Source organism: Protomyctophum parallelum, assembly GCF_964188405.1.
Source record: "Protomyctophum parallelum genome assembly, chromosome: 20".
NCBI lineage: Eukaryota > Metazoa > Chordata > Actinopteri > Myctophiformes > Myctophidae > Protomyctophum > Protomyctophum parallelum.
The window spans coordinates 31,554,153-31,576,884 of NC_139718.1; the positions used below are offsets into that span (position 1 = coordinate 31,554,153).

At 39.6% G+C, this 22,732-nt stretch overlaps 2 protein-coding genes across 8 annotated transcripts in view; both read right to left on the minus strand.

The window, feature by feature from the left end:
- Positions 1-13,250, minus strand: part of larp1b (La ribonucleoprotein 1B) — a 35,879-nt gene extending 22,629 nt beyond the window's left edge. For 2 of the 7 annotated variants that reach the window (XM_083792438.1, XM_083792434.1), the window contains exons 1-7: positions 12,381-13,249; positions 9,888-9,949; positions 6,372-6,428; positions 5,459-5,684; positions 4,456-4,623; positions 2,770-2,901; positions 1,861-2,029 (exon numbers count right to left, since the gene is read on the minus strand). In XM_083792438.1, coding sequence (XP_083648564.1) covers positions 1,861-2,029; positions 2,770-2,901; positions 4,456-4,623; positions 5,459-5,684; positions 6,372-6,428; positions 9,888-9,949; positions 12,381-12,810 — 1,244 coding nt within the window. In that variant the 5' untranslated portion in view covers positions 12,811-13,249. Of the gene's footprint in view, positions 1-1,860; positions 2,030-2,769; positions 2,902-4,455; positions 4,624-5,458; positions 5,685-6,371; positions 6,429-9,887; positions 9,950-10,062; positions 10,197-12,380 lie in introns of those variants that run through there. The other 5 variants (XM_083792437.1, XM_083792435.1, XM_083792436.1 and 2 more) reach the window with 5 other exon arrangements.
- A 1,975-nt stretch (positions 13,251-15,225) lies between these two features.
- Positions 15,226-22,104, minus strand: LOC310877733 (phospholipase B1, membrane-associated; the record flags this gene model as incomplete). The annotated part of the gene is made up of 16 exons (XM_083791682.1): positions 22,057-22,104; positions 21,730-21,773; positions 21,046-21,136; positions 20,826-20,884; positions 20,442-20,509; positions 19,918-19,961; positions 18,755-18,875; positions 18,055-18,106; positions 17,877-17,957; positions 17,687-17,752; positions 17,228-17,319; positions 17,017-17,098; positions 16,481-16,582; positions 15,977-16,072; positions 15,718-15,789; positions 15,226-15,363 (listed from the first exon to the last, which is right to left on the minus strand). The coding sequence occupies exons 3-16, from the start codon at positions 21,074-21,076 to the stop codon at positions 15,226-15,228; spliced, it is 1,104 nt and encodes a 367-aa protein (XP_083647808.1). The 5' UTR covers positions 21,077-21,136; positions 21,730-21,773; positions 22,057-22,104.
- Positions 22,105-22,732: the final 628 nt, after the last annotated feature.

Genomic DNA, 22,732 nt, shown 5'->3' on the forward strand with positions numbered 1-22,732 from the left:
CGGCCCTTGTCAAAGAAAGGTTGCTAAGGTACACAGTCACACACACACACACACACACACACACAGTCAACCATGAGCCTGGGGGTGTTTGTTAAGAGTTGAGGATCAGGGATAGAAGAGCAAGATAATACTACATGAGACAAGAGCGGAGAAGACTAAATTGTCACTCTCTCTCCTTCCCTCCAAGTGGTCACTCACTGTCCCATATCATCTTGCTCCCGTCAACGAGACCATCCTTCTACCCATTTCTCCCCAGTCCTTATATCCCCTCCCTCCCTTCATCACTTTCCCCCTTTCCATAGATAGCTGGCCACTCTCCTACACACTCCCTCTCTCTGCCATTCTCTTGATCAGCCTCTCTCTCTCTTATATATTCACCCCCTCTCTCGTCCAAGGCAGTAGGCCCAGGGTCTATATTTAGGACATCGCCACTATTCTGGGTCTGGGCCGGCAATGAGGCCAAGCCTGTCACTCAGCCACAATAGAAACACTGCCCCCTGCAGGACAGACGCCCGGGGAAAAACAGAACACCTTTCATTGAGTAAACCGTTTCCGTGCAACACAGATATGTTAATTTCCCATTTTTACCTTTATTCATATAGGGAATGTTTGCCGAGCACACAACTTATTTTTATTCCTTATCTACACAAAGTCACACCTATGACCTACAACTGGCCTGTTGAGCTGCTCCGCAAATCGTGAGTTAAGTTTCCATGCTGGATGTCACATCAACAGTTGTGAATGTTGAATGTGCACATATATATATATATATATATATATATATATATATATATACACACACACACGCAAACACACACACATTATTTATTTTTTCCATTCTTTTAGAAAGGAGAGTGTACGCTGTAGACAAACAAGTAAACTGAAGGCAGAGAGAGGGGGAGACTGCGTGGCTGCAAGGCCATCCGTGTCTTCTTCTTCCTCTTCTTCTCTTTGTTGCCCTGTGGGGTAGGTGGACGCCTCTGGCTGGAGGGGAGGAGGGAGTTTTCTTCCTTGACCACTGGCATTTATTAATTGCTTTTAGGGGCTGTCCGTACAGGTATTTGTGCATTGTTTTTGTTGTGTATTTAGAGCACCCCCAACCAATTATTTTCAGTGCAAATACTTGTACATCCTTGACAATAAATCTCTTGGATCTTGTATAGTGGGACTGTGGGACCCTGGGGCATGGCTGTCCTGTTGTCTTATATAGTGGGAATGTAGGACCCTGGGGCATGGCTGTCCTGTTGTCTTATATAGTGGGACTGTAGGACCCTGGGGCATGGCTGTCCTGTTGTCTTATATAGTGGGAATGTAGGACCCTGGGGCATGGCTGTCCTGTTGTCTTATATAGTGGGAATGTAGGACCCTGGGGCATGGCTGTCCTGTTGTCTTATATAGTGGGAATGTAGGACCCTGGGGCATGGCTGTCCTGTTGTCTTATATAGTGGGACTGTAGGACCCTGGGGCATGGCTGTCCTGTTGTCGCCGACTGAGGGGCAGGCCTTTAAGGAAACTTTGCACGCACACTCCCGGACCTCCACCCGACCTCCGCCTATTTTTTATTTTATATATTTTCCTTGATTCTTTGGATCATGATGCAACATATAGGCCACGCTCATTTCCAACTGACTGGATTAAAGTGTTAAGGTGAAATGTTCAGCTATTCTGTATCTATTATCTAATGTTCTTACATGGCAAAGAAAATGGTTCCCTGGGCCTACTATCTATCCCTCTATAAAATAAAATAAAGGCGAAAGCCACAAAAACAAACATTTCAAGAAAATGGTTCCTACATACTGTTATGTAATCAAAGTGCATGGCCATCATCTTCAACAAATTAATAAATGAGACGGTACTTACATTTGGCGTTTGACGTACTCCTTGAGCAGTTTCTCATCTACTGTGTACATCTGAAGCTTGTTTCCATTATCATAGTAATAATAGTTGGAACCAAACTCAGCCGGGGCCTGACCACTGGAGCCATCAGATGACTGGCCGTCCCTGTAGATCTGAGAGTACTCATAGCGACCTGGAGAAACAATATGATGGATTAATCACTGACTAAAGAAATTAGAATGGACACAAATATATGAAAAGGAACAGGATTAACTAACTGTTGATCCTGTTCTGTTATATAATAACAAAGAACTGATCCATTACTGTTGCCATCATCATCAACGTGAGCTTCTGAAGTATGCACAAATAAAAGATGTACTGTGCAACAGTGTACAGTAGAAGGCTAAATTCAGATAGTGTCAGCTTCCAAATTGACAATAACTGTGGGGGAGTAATAAAGTTGGAAAGCGACAACCCATTTTCATGTCAAAAAGATAAGCACCAATGCAGAACCAGAAGAAATTGGTAGTCTGTGGAACTAACAGCAACAATGTCAGATGGCAGATAACCCATAATAAAGAATATTCTTTAATCTAGAAACATATGTATGTTTTTTCACATTGAATATTTTATACAATTAGTTATTGCATCTACCTCGTTATTGTATCTGTATCTGGATGAGAACATGTTTTTATTTCCTCAAGCTACTGACACGCCAATTTAAATAGCATCCCAACAAACAGTATTTTGATTTTGAAAGCATTGTATTAATTGAAAATATTCACAAATTGCCCCACCCCACACACACACAGGCAAAAAACGTCCTTCATCAAAGAGATTTTCCTCTTCCTTCATACTGGGTGTGGCACTTCCGAGTATGACGCAAGTGTAAAATTGACAGGTGTGAATATGGTCAATGATGTTTTATTTTACCATTACCTCGCCCGCGACCTCTTCCCCTGCCGCGGCCTTTCCCTCGACCCCGAGGACCTCCGCGAATGCTGCCTCCATCGCTCCGCACGCTGGCGGAGTCGTCACCATAGTCCCTCGGTTCTCTCCTCCAACCTAGGAGGGGGAAGAATGTGGCGCAAATTACGATCTAATCTAATAATTCCCCTTTTCTCTTTTTATTTTCTCTACACTCTAGACTAGGGCAGTGTACTCCCTTTGTGTGTATTTATAATGATTTAGACAGACAGCATAGATATGAAATAAATAAAGGGAGGCTCCGCACACTCAAATCTGTGCAAAATCGGGTATTTGTATCGCAAGCTTTCGGTCTATTGACCTTCTTTAGGGCAGACAGCAAAAACATTCTAAAATAGAGTGAGACAGTTGAGGGGAGGTACTGGTGGGATTTAACCCTAAATCATTCATAATGTTCCAATGTTCAACGACAGAAATGCAATTATTTGAGTGCCAATTAATCATCAAGTAAAATGTCATAATTGTGACATTCTAACTTGGAGCGAAGGAACCCTGTGAGGGGCCTCCTATAGTCGGATATCAATGTGGGTAAAGGGTCACAGAACGAGAAAAATACTGTTTCGGGATAGGAGTAGCGTGGCCAGCAAACTGTTTGTAAGGTTATCAGTGGTCATAATGTACATAATGTGGCTCATAATACTGCTTTCAGAGAGTTCTGTTTGTTTAATACCCGCTGGTGTTGCTACTGCAGTATTACAGTGGAACTTTATCTGTGGCGAGTTACAGGCAGGCCTGAAGGCAGGCCTGAAGGACAAAAAAGGTTGGGAACTCATCTGATATTCAGATGTAGTTATGTACGGTAAACAAATGCTGTTCCACTGCTGCAGCAGACAAAGCTGTTACACTGAAAATAAATTATTAGCAAGATAAAGCCTTGTTAAGGGTGTGTCCAAGACTTAAGTATACAGTACATACTAAAGACAAATGCAGCATAGAGTTAGAAGTGAGCAATTTCAGCATGGCTATATAAGCTAGGACTGCACAATTAATCATCAAATTTTAATCGGGATCATGATTTTGGCTCCCCACAATTGAAAAAGAAGAAACTCTTGCAGTGTCTTCAAATGCAAATAAAGTTTTAATTAAACTTATTTGCATTTGAAGACTTTAAGCAGTTATATTCACATCCATCATGCAGGTACAATGAATGGAGTGAAAGACTTCAGAGGAGATGGAGTGAATACAAACATTTAAGTCTGCAAAGATGTGTTAATTAGCAGGAATATGTCAAAGTGAAAGCATTGCTCTGTTGATTTCAATATATTTATATATGTATAATTATACAGGTAAGTTTTGGTATTTATTACGGAGGAACCGTTTTATTTTGATTCAAACCCACATTAGCAGAAATATCAAGTAGCACAACATGAATGAGAAAGCAGTGATACAGTATGGTTGTGTCAAAAACAAAATCTAATGCTGATCTCAATATTGGTCAAAATAATCGTGATTATCATTTTGGACATAATCGTGCAGCCCTAATAGCAGACTGGAGTTAAGAGACTCCAATTGAGTAGAGGGAAAGTACCAAAACACGTTGCATGCCTAAGGTTACATCATGTCAATGAAGCACAGCACCACTGCAGATGTAGGAAGCCAAGGATACAACAAAACAAGCTACTGCCAACTTACTCCTGGTGCTATCATGCGCCCTGTTACTATGGAGCGTGTGATTGGGTGACATGGGGTCAGGTGACACGTGGTTGGAATCTGTCCCGCCCTCGCCGGACGTTTCCATGGCAGCGCCGCCATCCTGGGTCACTTCCTCCAATGGCAGAGAGACCCACTTACGTTTGTTACCTAGCGATGACGCACACCGACAACACAGCAGCTTTTGAAGAGTTGTGGTACAGAATGTACTGTTCCAGACCTCTTAAAAAATATATATGTATTTATACTCCAAAAAAATGCTCTATGCATTCATTGTGTGTGTGTGTGTGTGTGTGGGGGGGGGGGGGGGGGGGGGGGGGGGGGGGGCTATATTAAAGTCCTTCATTCAATCTCTGTAAAAGAATATAGAGAAAAAGAATACCAGAGTATAGAGAAAAGAATACCGTTGCTAAGTCCATTATCCACCATCGCCGTGGGGTATGTACGGTATAAGATGGCTGTTATGCCTGTGTTACTTTGTGTGCATAGTCAGTGTGAGTGAATCGTGCGAGAGGTGCAACATGCGAGTTTACAGCAGCAGGTGCGGAAAAACACCATGCATCGCAAAAGCATTGCAGGGTGGGTGTGTAGAAATGTGAGGTGTACTGTATATTAGTTTTCCTGAATCTAGCACACAAATAATGAAACGAATAAAAACTAATAATAAACCTTTCAGTTTATATTAATTTCCTCTCGCCTACTTTGCACTCTCTTTACATAATAGTAAGAGACTCTCATTACTAGCAGAAGATAGTAGCTTTGTGGTAGCGTCTGTGGCGGGTACGGTTGTCTAGTTGTTTATTCAAAGAAGGTCTCAGACTTTGAAAACCCCATGCATTACAGTAATTAAAGATAAGAATTGTAGGCGGTCGCCATTACAAATGAGAGCATTTCACAAACAGTCCATCTATCACACTTTATTATCCACCGTTTGATTTAAAGGATGCAGTTCGACATGCTTCACTCAATGGCAGATCACTCTCACCTCCCCTCTTCTTCAGGTCATCGTTCTTAACATCCTGTCCTGTTTCTGTGTCTCCATCCTTGGGCAGGTCAGCCAGAGGGTCCTGCTGAGCCTCCTGGTTCTCCTTGCTGTCACTGCTGTCATGGCTGCCATCATCGGGCCTCTTCTCAGGTCTGTCCTTCTTCCTCTCACCCTTCTCTTTACTCTTTACTGGAGGCTTCTTTCCGTCAGAGTTTTGGACATTCTGCTGTTGAACAAGGGAGATATTTTCTTGGTCACAGCTCCTGAAGCTGTACCCAATTTCTACAAAGTACAAACTCTGAATCCAAGGGTTTTTAGGTGTAGCTGTAACTGCTGGCTAACTCTGCCTTGCCATATCCTTGCATATGTTAACCACAGCAAACCCCCATGCCTAAATGATAATTTCATCACACTTTTAACATTATATTTAACCTTAGCCAACTGTAACAGAATGCCTAAACACAACCATCTCAAATAAATGGTAGCCCACTCGCCCTGAATGTGTGTTACCAAGCTCAGCTCTGGCTTTTTGTGCATTTCATTGTGGGAACGATACCTCTACTTTCCCACTCTATGATCTCATTAAATCAAACAATGGATAGGTTCTAACTAAGTCCGCAAAGTGTTAATTTAGTTACCCAGTCTCTCTGAATGCACAGGTACCAATTATTGAAATCACATGACAGAGTGGGGTTGGAATGGAAATCTGCATGGACTCAGAGCATCATAACTGAATGCCACTATGCTAAAACATTCAGTGCTCCCTCTAGTGAACAAATGCAAAACATCACCTAGAATAAGCACAAGATTTTTGGTTTTAGTGCACCTCCCTCCAACCGTCCATCTTAAACAAACATATACAGGTAAACACACACACACACACACACATTTTCAACCACACACAGTATCATACCTCTTTGGCCAGCTCACCAGGAGTGGGCCAGTTTGTGATATCACTGAAATCACTTGACTGAAAAACAAAAAAAACACAGACAGACAAACAGAAAAAGATCAAGTAAGAAGCATAACAGTATTAGCAGTTCAATACTTCCTCCTTAGCAGTCGAAATGAATTATCCACTACACATTTCTCTCTATTAAGTTGCTGTAAAATCAACAGTAATGAAGAGGCCAGTGTTCTTGTCTGTACAATAATGTAAACAACCGATAGCTACGTGTCTGTGCGTGCGCACGTGTCTGTGCGTGCGCACGTGTGTGTGCGTACATGTGGTGTGTGTGTGTGTGTGTGTGTGTGTTAGGGTTTTACCCCGGGATGCTGGGATCCGGGCTTCCCGGGTACAGCGGACTTAATTTCCCGCCCGGGAAATGGCTTCGGGACCCGTCGTCCCGGAGGTTGTTTTTTTATTGTTAGAAATTACACTAAAGGAGTTTGTACCCAGAGCTTATATATATAAATCAAACATGTTTGATTTATATATATGGATCAATCACACTACTGTATGGAACAGTGCAGCGGCCGGTACTGAGAGAAAAACAGATGCAAGAGAGGGGACAGCAACACACACGGACTGACAGCCCCAAAAATACGCTATAATGATGTCCATATAGATTAGAGAATCTATCCCCTTAAATGTATAACGTGCCTGGTATTCCTTCCATGCCAGCAATGATGAAACATAATGGCTTTGCAGTTTGCATTGCATTGAAATGCAGCTGCAATCAAAAAAACGACCATGCTCTGATGTAGCCTACAGTGTTGCGTCCGGAATATATATATAAAGCATATTTAATGCCATTTAAATTCAAGCCTGGATTATCTTTTGTCGCACGATGGTACCGTGCAGATATTGCCAGATAACATTATGTGATGTAGCCTACAAGACCAGATGAGACGCGTTGTCAGCCTGAGCTCTCTCTCTCTCTCGCTCTCGACCTTGATACAATATAATCAGTGTGTTGCCGTTGTGTGCCCTGGCCGTGCTGGCTATTCTCATAGTACCCAATCGGACTTTTCATAAAGTACAAAACGAGATGATCACCTTCTCAGCGAAGAACGGGACCCAGCACTGCTCAAAGGGTGAAAGACCATGTATAGCTATGTGAAAGACATGAGGTCGATTATGTTTCCCCGTGCTCCAACATTCGCTCCGATATTCAGCCTAAAGAAACGTGTGTAATTTAATAATTTAATTGTATGTTCATATTTTGCTCAAATAAAACGTTTTAAACAATGAAATATCACTATTCTATTGTATAAGTATATAAAGTATAAATGCATTTTAGTGGGCACTTTTTATTTTTTTTGGACGGGAATTCCCAAGTAGCCCCGGAAAAGGTTGGCAAATTCCCGGGATTTCTAATGAGCCAAATACGAGAAACCTGTGCGTGCATGCGTGCGTGCGTGTGTGTGTGTGTGTGTGTGTGTGTTGAGTGCGAGTCCGCAGGGCCCAGAACTTGATAAACAGCCCTGGCCACAGCTGAGTAACTTTCTGCTGGTGTCAATATTGGACAGGCTGATAGCAGATCAAGGGTGTACACTAGAGTAAGATTAGACTGAAGGAATGAACAGTTAATTGTCTAAAATAAAAAAGGAAATGCTGACTGTGGTTTTCATACAGAGGTAAAGTTATTTCACGTCTCCTTGGGCTGAAGTTGAACAACTAAATGGCATATGGGTTGGATCACGGTGTGGAATGTCGAGAGACCAAATTAAAATAATGTATTAGGAAAAGGTCTCACTCACACTCTCACACTCTCACACACACACACACACACACACACACACACACACACACACACACACACATGCACCTCATCTTTTAATAGGTGCTGTAATTTGGTCTGATATGATGTCACGTTTTGCAGCTAGCATTTTGAACCATAGCCATATACAGTAGATGGTTCAACCTGGCCACTGAAACTTGATAACATTTTGCTGCACTGCTTTTAAGTGCAAGTGAATGTTTTCTTATTTAAAAAATAATTGCCAGATTTCCACAAACACACAAACAACTATTCTCTTTCAATGCATCTGCTGAATGTGCTAAATATCAAATGTGCAATTATGGTTTGTACTGTATCTCACAGAGCCAAAACGCAATTTATAAATGTGATTCAACAAGTCATCAAAATATTTTTTATCTCTGCATTGCTCTACCACTTCAACCTGTTATTCAAAAGACACGTACCATAATTATCTCCAGAAGAGACACATAAAGGGCATTTCAATATGTGACTGAATTTGATTGATTGAAATATGTTTTTAAGTCATAATATGACTTATATTAAAGTAAAAGGCATTATGCTGGGGAATATTATTCCCCAGCATAATGCCTTTTACTTTAATATAAGTGATAAACTAATGATTTGTCCCCCAGCTACAAATACCTGAAACATTCCAATATTCACTTGGAATAGGAACGATACCAACATAAAGTGTTTTTTTCCCCAAGAGACTGGTGAAGGAGAACACAACCATTTTTTTTTAACTAGGGTTCATGCCATTTACTCTGATATCACACTTGTAAGTCCTTTGCTCTGGATCAGGCAAAACGTCTAATGCCTAAATTCAACAGTAAATTGAATAAAAGTTTTAAACTAGCAGTTGTAGATAGACAACCAATTAAACAACATGTGAAAGCAGGAACCAAACGTGGTACTTTTGCATCTCACACAGATGTGCTCTGCCGACAGGAGAGCTGACAGGCGCAGAGGAGATGTAGAGAACCTATAGAGCGTCGCAGTCCCTCCCCCTTTCAGAACGACGAGTGGCCCAGGAAATGAATCCCAATGCATTTTGCCCATAGGCTTTTCTTAAAGTATTTATTTAAAGACGGTTACACCGCGGACAAAGCCAACTCGGATCGTGACAAATCATGACAATGAACACAATATCAAATCATTAGAAAGAAGAAAATAAAGGCAGGAGACAACACTATTTGTTTTGTTTTTCTTCTTATAAATTATTTGATCGGCCCAAAACATAATGATTTGTCACGATCCGAGTTGGCTTTGTCCGCAGCGTAATTGCTGGTCTCTTAGTTGCAGCCCGATTGTAAATAACGTATTGATTGATTTTTAATGAATTGCTCAATATTAATTAATATCACATCACAATATCACAACTTGCGCTACTTCATTGCCTTTGATAGAAGACACAAACGTTGACACTAATAAATGCTTCCCATTGGCTACTGTAAATGGCAATCAATATCGTGTCATCCTATCCTGCCCTACCTTACGGTTTTTACAGGAATCATGTATGTAGAATCAAATCATGATGTCAATTTTATGGGGTCTTTATATAGCCAGCCTATTTATTTAATAGTTATAATTGTATATTTAACTTCACTCATAATAAAACACCTGCCTTCAAGTCAAGACAATGTCAATAACTTGGCCAAGCATTACTGTCAAACTTTTCTGCAGGCTGAACACAATGGCTATAATTGTTTATAAATAAACATTACCTTGCTGGACTTTCTTGTCCTGGGCTTGGCTGCACGCACCACCTTCAAAGAATTCAGTTGTTCTGTGGAGATGAGGTCAACAAATAACTGTGATGTCATTCATCAAAGAGAATAGGCCTCAATCTTAGGAATAACAACCTTTCAATAATTAGAAACCAATTAAAAGAAAACATACCAATGCGTATCGGCATGGCTGCTTTCATCAGAATACATATAATACTAAGTTACAATGTACAGAATTCCTGGCCCAGAAACCGACTTGCTACTGCTATTTTAGCACCATGTCATTATTATATCATTAAATAATATTCTCCCACCCCATAACTACCACTAGTGTTTAGCTCTTTTCCCCTCTTGTTCTATTCCTTTTACAGCCGTGGTAACAGTTACACTTTTTTTTTAAAGGAGCTCTGAGGCTGTAGTCTGGGAGTAGCACATTGGGGCTTGACATGGTCCCTATCACAGCACAGAGGATGGTCGGCTTGATAAGAAACACTTTACATGAATGGGTGTAGGCCTTTAGTAACCTAAAACATACACCATATATACACCCACAACATTGGTTGTAGTAAGACATGATTATCGTACAAAATATAACACTCTTGACACTTCCCACTGTACAGTAGGTACTCCCTACTCACACAGTAAATTGGTTAATTTGTTAAGCCTAAATAAAGAAATACATGCAGGTACAACATAATAACGTGAGTAGTTGGTTGGCAGCAACACTAAATATCTAAATTGCACAGTAGCACATTCAAATTTTAGTCAATTATGAACCCACATGATAATTATCTATAAGCCATACCACTCATGTCAGTTGTAAAAGTAGGTCAGAAGAAAATTATGTATTTTTAATTAACTTTATAATAGTACCTTACATCATGTAATATGATGTTGATGATAGACAGGACCCTCACCCTACTATTTTATAGGCATGTCCTCGTCGTTACATGAATGGACACAAGCACAGCAAGCAAGCATAGACATCTCAACCATACATTTAGCCTACATCCACTGGTTGTGTAGCAACACTGTAAAATGATGCCTTACTATCATGTAGAAACACAGCCATACACCCACGTCACTGCTTGTACAGTAATGTTGTAAAATGATGCCCATGCATGTCACTGGAGCACATACTTCAAATACTGCTGTCCTCTTACTTCTCCACAAGTGTGCACACATAAGGAATAAGGAATCAAGGATAAGGAATCAACTATAAAGCTCTTCCTCTTACATAGTAATTAAATTGTTTAGCTTTTCTTGTACTTTGTTTGGTAAAGCACTTGGACCATGTCACTGTCCACTCTGTCAGTGGTAATTACTGGTACTAATCATAAGGAAATTGTCAATAATAAGCTGGATGTAAAATATGCCAAGCGATCGTATCTAAGTATATTGTGGTCTCTGTTTAAAGATATAAACTTGTCCCCCTACCAAGCTCTACTGGTTATTAAAGTTGTACTCTATCACAGTGTGTGTGACATGGTTGGTGGGAGGACTTGCAGGAAGGCAAGCCATTGGATTATGTACAACGTGTTTGCGGAGCATTAAGGAGTTCACTGGTATAACTCACTTTTACAATGAGTCATTTCAACAGTAAACAACATAGTAGATGTTTTTCCCCCCACGCCACCCATGTGTTATATGTTTTACGCCATGAAGCGTGGCACTCTTTTTGAAAAGTCCGAGAAAGGGTATATAATGATGCCACTAGCCGCTATGTGGCTACATGCTAAAGAAGTAGCAGTTGTCAGCAATCTCCACGTGTTTGAGTGCAATCCGAGCAGAGGGGGGATGGGGGGCAGATAGAATATGCCCATATGCCACCATCAGCGCCGTTGCTTATGCTTGCTTGGCATTTGAGTTTCTGCGTTTCATTAAGTGCCAATCGGCCCCGTCGCCCTGTTACGAAGGTTATGGTTTGGACATTAATACGGCATTCTTAGTTGTGTGGCATGCCTGTCAAAATTCAACACGCTGACACACATTGATGAAACTATACGTGTTACAACGAAATCGGTGACGTATCGAATACTGTTACTCAAGGGTGTCACTGTTTGTTTCCTTGCTCGACTATAAATGTGAAAAACAAATGGATCAATGGATTGTTGTTTAGCAAGGCACATCAACATTTAAAATATATATATATATATATATATATATATATATATATATATTTAGGTAATAACGTTTAAGTTATTTGGATACATTATAATTATTGCTAGGATTGTTTAACTGACAGGTGTCACCTCACTACAGTACAGATTAGTTGTAACTAGATTCCAGTGCCATTGGTTGTAACAACATCAAACCCCGACATCTTTCACACAGCGACCTCTAGGGGATACACAATTAACTGGACACTCATTTTCATGTACCGTGAAAAACGCATGCAGTGCCAAGTGATGGACACCCTGTCCTGCTGTTGCACTGCAACCAATATGGCAATGTTTGTTTTCAAGTGGCAACACAAAAACACCCCCTCACCTTTGTCCTGGGTGTTGGAGTTTGATGAGTTGATGGTATTGTTTGTGTTGTTTGAGTTGTTTGACACTCGTCCCGTTGTCCTCTTCGTCCAGGGGTTGACTTTCGGCGGTGGAGCCTCCACCAGCCCAACAACTTTATGCTTCTCAGCGGCAGAGTCAACGCCGCCGCCACCGCTGCTCTGAGCGGCGGTCTGTTCGTTCTCCTTGTCGTTCTCTTTGCACTTCTTGTTGTGCGACAGGTCTGCTGTGATCTTCTCTGACACCTCGGTGTTCTGTCCGTCTGGCTTGTCTTCGGTCTTCTTCTGATCTTGGTGCTTTGTGTCCGCTTTGTGTGGGGTCACTTCGGGCTTGTTTTGGTTCTTCTCTCCGTCGGTTGAGCTGCTCGCTGTCAGACCCGAGTCAACGTTACTACACTCAACCTCGGCGGACATGCTGCCAAGTTTCCTAACTAACCCCACACACACGGTCGAAATCCAGCGTGAGTCTTTGGTCCTTGTTCCTCAGATTCCAGGGGAAATGCGTTTAAATCAGCGTGACAACAGCAACCGTCAACTTTGTGGTAAACAAGTCGCCAGCTAGCCGAGCAGATAACGTTAGCTAGCTGCCAGCTACCATGCAGGAGTCAACGAGACCCAGTGGAGCTAAATGTTAGTTTTACCCCCCTGCTCGGTCAGCTGGATCACATGAACTGTACAACAAGTAGTTAACACTCACTATTTTAAAACGACGGACACAAAAAGGGAGTCCACTCACAACTCGCAAGTTTTTGGTTAGTAAAAGTATACTATATAAACGACCTCCTCCCCTCAACCTCTCTGGTTCCAACTACTACTACACGCTAAGCTATGCTACTTCTTGACAGAAAGTAGAACTCAACTCGTGGAGTCTGGTGGCTCAAAGGCTGTAAACACTGACTCTGCCGCCCCCGCAGGGCCACTAATGCCATGATTTGCCAATATAAACGTGTTACTGGGGTGGCATAAGAAAAGGCATTTGATTACTATTTCACAATAACTTCACTTCACATAAAATATAACTCTTGTTACCAATTATTGTTGTCATAACAATTTGTATTGTCATATTACTATATTATTATTATGAATTATTTATTAGTTGGTCGATTTTTAAAATGGGTACCCCTGAAGAAAATGTATCTACCCTGGTATAAAATGCCATGCCCTCCACCTGAACAAAATCACACCTGTGTGAAGTGAGGGGTGCTCTTATCATACATCAACATCATCACTCGTCATCATCTCATTCGGACCAATCACAATTTTCCTCACTTTTGTTTTCAATGTTTGTGTTTACACAGTTTTGTCTTCAGTGTTTGCAAACTCAAAAAACAACAATGACCTTCCCAAAGTGATAAAAGAAAGATTAATCCTCTGTAGGGGTGTCACAATATATTGTATATATATATATATGTATATTTATTTTTTTATATTTTCTTTTTGCTGGTGAAAGTCAAGCGTTATTCATAGTCTGATTTATCGGTGGTGAGGTGACCACCGCAACTACAACATGTCACAGAGCTGCGGTGAAGAGCAAACCACCGCTCTCCCCAGCCCTTCTCTCTGTTTTTACTCACCACCACTCCACGTTATTACAGCTGCAGTGGTCACCTCACCACCGAAAACCCAGACTATGAATAGGCCTTTAGGCATACAGGAGTTAGGGTGTATGATGTGAAATGTTGTGAGCAAAAGGTGCACAGCTGCAGCACACTGGTCCTTGTGAGGTGCCAACCAACAGGAAAAATACTAATAATGAAAAAATCTATAACTGCACACTCGTAGCTGCCAATGCTTCTTACCTCCACAGTATATATCTTTTTTTTACTACAGAAGAGATTTGTTAGAACTGTTACCTTTTCAAAACGTTTTGACCACTCCGCTCCACTCTTCAAAATGCTAAATTTACTTACTGTCTGTCTTCCAGATCAACATATCCCCAACCCTATTCCCAAACCTTTTACCAATTACTTTCAAACAAATTCTCAAGTACACAATTACAACACTGGACAAGTAGACAGGCTACTCATCTTCATACTCCCCCCTTTATCGTACCAGGCATAGTCAGTTTTCCATCAAATACAGAGGTACAGTAGTAGTACTACACTATAAGACAAATATTCTACTGGTCACAGTCTTATCTTAAGTTATATAAGAACAAATTGAAGTATGTTCTGATTAACCAGATCACTTAAATTATTCTTATTCTAATCATTATCTTTTCCCTGTATTATTGTTACATAATTAGAAGCGTATATGCCATGTTGACAATTCATTTTTCGATAGTCATGTTATAGATAATAAAGCTTTTTGTTTTGTTCTAGACCTTTTCTTTATACTATGCAATCATGTTATCTAAATTATATGTATTGCTTTCAAGTCATTCTTTTTTATGTTTTGTTGTACACAAGTTGAGGCCTCGTATAAGCCCATGGGCTTCTTCCTCCCAGCACTTTCTTTTTTTGTTCTAGTATCTTCCCTTTTCTACTGTTTTTCTACTGTGCTAAATAAATAAATCAAAATCAAATGCCAAAAGTTGTATTGTGGACACAGAGATGAGACCAACGTTTCGGACAGATAAACTGCCTTCTTCAGGGACACCCTGAAGGCAGTTTGTCTTACTTCTGTAAATGTAGAGTATTGTATGAGGTAGTTCCCCTAAGCAACTGCTAAGTTAGTATTAGTTGTGTGAATCAATATTTAGAAAATGTGCAAGCAAGAAATTGGTATTGGTATTTATTTACTTTACAAATGTCAGTTACACAACATATAAACTGGGTTAAACAAATGGCCAAAGTTACTAGTTACCTGCTTTCAATATCAACTGAAAGTCTACAATTTAAATGTAGTCATCAGCATTAATGAAAATAGAAGTAGCAATAAGGTTAACATGGGCATAGAGTGAATGGTCAGCTGTGGTCCAGCAGAGGTAGTAGTAGTAGCTGGTCTGGTATAGATATAAGGGTGATCCTATGACAAAACAGAAGAAGATAAGATACATCCAGTTAAGGTAAATGCAATTAATTATACATGAATGTAGCTAAATACAGGTAATTTTAATGCAATTCAATGCCCAATCATTTTTTTAACAAACAAATGAAAACAAGCACCAGAAACTAAACAAAAAACAAAAATAACAGAGCATAACCAAGTTAAAATCGGTGTCAGAACAAAGCAAATATAAATTAGACAAGACAATAACCAAACAAAATCACTCATTCATACCGAGGAATAGGGTAAAGTGTGTTTTTGTGTATATAAAAGTACTATACTGTAGTGCAAGTTTTATGTATTGTAACAGATCATTAATATTTATAGGCTTACCTTTGGTGGGCAAATTAGTTTGATGGGATCTGCGAAAGTATCAATCATGTCCTTCTCTCCTGCTGGCTGGAACTAAGGAATGAGTTGATGAGTTATCCAGTACAGTAGGTGTCAGAAAGACAACAATACATATAGGATAGTAGAATTAATAAATAAAGCCCTTCTGGCAACAGCTGAATGTTGCATGTTCTATTCAGTTGCATGATCCATCAGTAAATTAACAATCCCTGCTTTTTTACACATTTTCTTTTTTAATCACCATGTTGTTCCAGAGTCCTTTAGCCAGTTCCTCGTGTCCCTTTATAGTGAAGTGAAAGCAATCATCTGTGAAGAAGCTCAAGTCAATGCTTCCATTCTAGAGATAGGAAGATAAAGGACAATTAGAATCACTTTATTAGCAATTTAACAACAAATTCCCTTGTCTCAGTGATATTTGTCAATGAAACAGAAACAAGTTTAGCAGTATGTTCTGTCGCAACATGGTACATTGGTACAATGTACTGTAATAACAACATGGACAAGTATAGGATAGGACACAGGGTGGATACATAGATATACTGTAAGAACAGGAAACTACACACAACTACAAGACATACATACGTACATACATACATACATACATACATACTATACATACGTACGTACATACATACAGTACATACATACATACATACATACACACGCACGCACGCACGCACGGACGGACGGACAGACATTTGTGTGCTATATCATCTAATGCATGTGTGTTCACAATATATCTTACAGCGTATCTGGCTGGATTTGCGTGTGTTAAATAGGGCTGCAGGACCACAGCAAAGTCCTCCCTAAAGAAACGATCACTATGCAGTAGTATCTCCAGTCTTTTCTGTGAAAGAGAAGACATAGAAAAGTGATGTCCAAGGCAAACGGATGCTCCATGCAAAGGAGTGTGAACACAACAAAATATAAAAATAGACCTATATAGATATTTCTTTACACTCTCCGAGTTAAACTAACACATTGGATTTTGCTGGTGAAAGGCAGGGGACAGCAGGTAGTCAGCAGAGAAACGGCACACAAGGCGATCTGAGATGTTCTTTCATTTATAATTAAAGAGAGAGATAGAGTCAGTGTTAGTCAGTGTGTCAATTTGTGTGAATATGTGTGCATTTTTCTGTTATTATAAATTAAAGATCCAAGTGTCCCTCTCTTGCTGAATAAATACTTCAGTGATGTTGTTTCTTACTGTAAGCTCTTCTATGTCAAACAATAAGATAAGAACATGCACGCACGCACGCACGCACGCATGCACACACTCACCTGGAAAATGACATTCATCTCTATCAGCTTATTCAGTTCTGGAGAGTCCTCGAGAGGTACAGTCAGACAGGAGCAGAAACTCCTACAAGTAGATTATCAAGTATTTCTTTTCAGTATTTGGTTGTAATGTGGACATAAAAACCAAACTGCTATATGAGGCAATTAGCCCTTTCAGACACGTGCATTGCAGTAACATTAGCCTGGAACCCACTTATTTAACAGACAACTAGGCCTCGGTTTTCGCACTTCTCTCAGTGGCTCCATAGGAAAAATCTGCACCACATTTACAATCATTCTGGGGATCTGGAACACAAACAAGTGATTGGTTATCAAGATTAAGTTCCTTTGTTGATATTTGTGGCACTGAATTTACTTTGGACAATACAGTTCTAGAGTTACTCTACAAAGCTCTGCACATTTATTTACACTGGGGGATCAATGACGAACTCATGTTCAATATAGTCAGCTCCAGTTCAGCTCCAGTCATCATTTTGTAAATAACAGACAGTTCAGATCTTTGAGTGGACATACAGAACGTTAAAATCCTACTTACATTTTGAGCTGTGATTGATTAGATCTAACCGTGAAATGAGTTACGAAGATTTTATTGGAGGTAATAAATGGGGTAGATTTGAACTTGATTAAATTATGATAGAGAACAAAATCTTACCTCATCCATCATCATTTCCAGAGCTACTGTCATGTGGTGGATAAAGTTGTCAGGGGAGAAAAGGGTCTGTGGGGCAAACGGAGTGTTATTCTGTAAAAAGTTGGGCAATATTAACAGTGAACTACACAGTTAGATACATCAACTGAATATTAATTTAAACAATACATTTTCATAGAAAATGTCTCCTTACATTGTCTTTACAATAATCACAAATGTCATTCATGCCAATAAGAATAGTCACCAGCTTCCAGTCCTCTTTGAAGTTTAGACCCTGGAATGGACAGAGCTTAGTTTGTCTTTAAAACTACATGAAGGTGTCTCAATTCTAAAGAATATGAATGTATAATATCTCAAGGAACTATACGTACATGATAGGATTTGAATGTGTCTATCATGTGCCTTATCTGATCTGTGACATTTCTGTGAAACATAAAGACACAGACAGATAGACACGCAGGTACACACGCGCAAAGAAGCAGATAGAATACATGAGTCACCAATGAAAGGGGCATCAATAATAAATCATTATCATAACATTATCAAATAAACATAACTATCATTATTTTGATCTTTGAACCTCTGACAAACTGATAATACTGCAATACATGTTATAAAGTCAAACAGGTCAGTGGTACTGTATGTAGATCATGCACTTAGAATGCACTCACCTATTTCTCTCACGTTGCCTTTTACCTGGAAAATGTGGCTATAGTTTCAACTACCGTATACAGGGTGTAACTAATATAGGGTGTGTGCATTAAAAAGGGGTTTCAGCTTCAGCATGTCCTACTGTTTTACATCACCTCTATCAATAGAAAAATAGAATAGAACAGAATGGAATAGAGTTGGCCATGGTCAGAAAATCCTATAGTAAAACTATAGTAAAAAATAAAACTTGTTCACAGTCACAAAGAAAGAGCACCCGCTCTTATTGCTATACATTATAATAAACATTAGCTGACACAATCTTCTTGTGACCAGATTTGTGTACAATGAATAATGAGTAATCTAATTTCATGAATTTATGAGACATGACATGACATGAAATTGAATTGCCAGGAGTCTTACAGAGTGTTGTGTCCAGTGACAGCAAAGTTGAAGCCTGTGTCATTGATCGTAGTTGGATGACCATGGAGGGTCACCTTCGGAGCTGGACCCAATATTTTGGGATTGAACAGTTTTAAAATATCTGTGAATACATTAACAGAAAACCAACATGTTTTCATATTAAAGCAAATCATGAGAAGGGTGGCTACAGCATGATTAAAGTACACAGTAGGTGATGGATTGATAAATTACAATGTTGTCGGACCTACATAATTCAATAGATGGATGGAGCCTGCACACCATATAAGGTACAAAAAGATCCTGTGGATCTTCATCAGGCCACGACCCGATACTATAGTATAGTATAGTATAGTATAGTATAGTATAGTATAGTATAGTATAGTATAGTATAGTATAGTATAGTATAGTATAGTATAGTATAGTATAGTATAGTATAGTATAGTAGCCTATTAGTATAGTAGCACCCGGAACTATAGTGGCAAGCTAACTGACACAGTGGGAGCCAACCATAGAGTAGTAAAAGGTTAGAGACTGAACTGGCGCGAAGCTCCGCCCCCTCCGCTATTCATGTCAGTGGAAGTTGCTCAGTGGCGTTTTGAAGCCGCCGGAGGGACCGCCTATTTCTGCCTTTTTGGGCGCATTTCCGCATTTGACCTCCAAAATTGGTCAAATGCGGAAGTGCAACCGAGCACTCAATGTTAAAGCTCAGCTGCACGGGTTTTTCCTCTTACCACTAGGGCCCAGCGCTTCAACATTGGAGTGCCTAGCTGGCCCCTTGGAGCCAACTCAGGACAAAGCCCGGAAAGGAAAGAAGTGCACCAGTTACAGTACCTATGCACTGCAGCGTGTCAACGGAGCTAACAACACTGCAGAGCTGAAGACCCTGATGCTAGATAGGAGGATGTGGAGGGCTAGTTAGTGATGGCTAGACCGTACTTTCGTAGTAGGCATATAGCTCAGAAATTAATAGAAATAATACTTTCTTAATAGTGAAATGGTACAAGAATTACTACAAGCATTTACACACATACATACTTAAAGTACAGTGTAGTAGTACATCAATAGTATATCAAGTAGTATTGAATATCAATAATTTGCACACAGTACTACTCACAGTACTCAGTGTATAATTTTACTGTACATTAAGTAGTTAGGCTACTTACTGGCCAGGGTAATAACATCTTGGTAAGTTCCATGACCTCCAATACTGCATTAAAGATAATATCAACAATATTAATACAGTATAAAGGGTACCCGTATGCTCAATATATACTCACACGCACGCACGCACGCATGCACGCACGAAACATTATGTTTATTCAATTTACTTATGTTTAGACCAAGCTGGCTAAAGTTACTGTATCATTAAGGTTAACGTATTATCCGTTGAAATAGTGGATTATGCCTGGTGGCTGGTGGTGATTGTATGGAATCAATTCTGTATGCGAAATACTACTACATTTTGTAAAAAACTTTCTCTCCTGTGCCTCCAATAACTGCTTGGTTTTCAGCCTTAGAATTCTAAGAAGAATGTAATGCTCAGACTTAATTAGCTTAATTTTTTTTTATGGTTAACATGAACATATACCCTTTCAAAAGAAAATTGAGATGTAAAATTAAAACATAACATTTTCAGTAATTGAAGGGGGGGGGCTAGAGGAGATCTTAGAGGAGCCGTTCTGATTACCTCCAGGACACTTGACGAAATTCAAAAGGAACTGCCAAAATTGTAGAGCCATTGGCAGCAATAGCTGTCTGCAACAAAATCACATAGGACAGCATGAATAACCAGGGCTGTGGCATTGATCACAATGGATTTTGTTATAGTGTATTTATTTATATTGTTTACTATCATATATTGTTATGTATGCAGGTAGACAGGTATATACTTTTTTTTGTTGGTGCTAGCACTTTGCTCCTACTGTATATAATACAATACTTTCACAACTACAGTGGGGCGACTCTGGGTAGAGCATGGTTCGGTTACAGCACAGTAAACAAACACTACACCAATTGAGATAAATTATATAATATACACAATATAGAATAAGATAAACCCAGTTTCACTTACAGTCAATGAGTCTCCCATGGCAGCTATGACTTTAATGTCTGCAGCTTTCACAAACTCAACTAGAACAGAGGGCATGGTGTCATTATACTTAAAAAAGCTGAATCTGAATCACTTTATAGTGTCTGTCAATGGCAAGAAAGGCTAAATAACTATTGTAGTATCTGAAGTTACAATTAAATAAGATATAGACAATAGACTACACACAATAGAGACAAGTCACCTGAGGTGGGGACAGTAGGGGATGGAGTCATATCTGGACAGCTGAAAGGAGGGTGCAAAACTCTCTGAGACCACTCTCTCTCAAAACTCTCCTATAAGAAACAAACAGTTTGTTTATCACATTCAATCATTTAACTACTGTATTTATTTTGGTTCTCTTTATTATCCTACAAGGAGGTTATTTGTGTTCACACAGTACGTGTCCTTAGTTACTATTCTAGGTGGCAAATCAAGGACCTGCACCATCAAGTGAGTCAAATTAAATACTTGGCTGGCAAGAAATTACTACAGGTCTCTGCAGACCAGGTTTGGGAATCAACAGGAATAGCAAATAATAAGAAAGTCAAAGGGGCTGCACCCAGACAATTTGATTGTTTGATTGAATAATTATTGTAGTAGTACAGTCAAATGGTTAATACAAAAAGCGCCAGGGGGCATGTTTCCATTGTGGTCCAGTGTACTCAATTCATCAGATGTTACTCACGACTCACGAGTCACATGTTATTAATATTTACTGTGAATTATCATGTACAGCAGATAATATTGGGTAAATTGATAAGAAACCAGGAGAAAATACAGCTTAAGATGTTGGCCTGTAAATACCCATGCAATGCTTGCATTTGTCCAAGATAATCTGTTCAAGATATAAATGTGTGTGTGAGTTAAGGTTTTAGAAAGTATATACCTGTTTGATATTCCCTTGATTGAGAGCAGCTGTGGAAGTATAACCTGAAGGACAGGAGGAAAGATAGTATTCCGTTTTCTTGTCATTTGACCACAGACAGTTATTCAAAGAATATTTTCCAAAATAGAATTGCTATACTCGCAGTATACAAGTAAGTATACATAAGTTAACAATAACATATAATATAATATATTGGTAAAGAACATGGTACAGCAATATACCAAACAACATAGAGTTTCACAACACACTGACAGAGGAAAAGAAACACACTATCTCATAAATTGTATAGTGCAATAGGACACTGCAAAACATCCGAGATATACATACCACTCTACATACTTTCTCTGTTCTCTCTCTCTCTAACACACACACACACACACACACACACACACACACACACACACACACACACACACACACACACACACACACACACACACACACACACACACACACACACACACACACACACACACACAAGCACACACACTTTCAGTGTCATTTCCACATAGGTAACACAACACTTACCATATGCTTGACATGTGGTCCAGACTGCAAATAGAAAATGGAGCAACATGGCTTGAGGTTTGAAATCAAATGCTGTCCTGCTGCAGGGATAGGCTACTTTATTGGGAGAATTTTATGGCCTTCTTATTAAATATTAATGCACCTGACCTTTATAATTCTGTGACGCCAAGTCAGCAGAATATACAATGGGCACAAGTGTAATCTATAAAGCATCACTGGAGTTAATTATTAATTATGTTTTGATACAAGGTTTAGTTCCTCTTCGGGAAGGAATTTCTGTCAATATTATTTAGCAAATTAAATGATGGTGATGAAAGCTTTATGGGACAAGTCAGAAGAATATACAATGGGCCTACGTAATTTAAAGCTGTATAATTGAGTTAATTATTAATGTTTTGACATTTATTAAATGTATTAAAAAAGTAAATGGTGCATTTATATAGCGCATCATGAGCAATTTAGTCTGGTAGCCAGA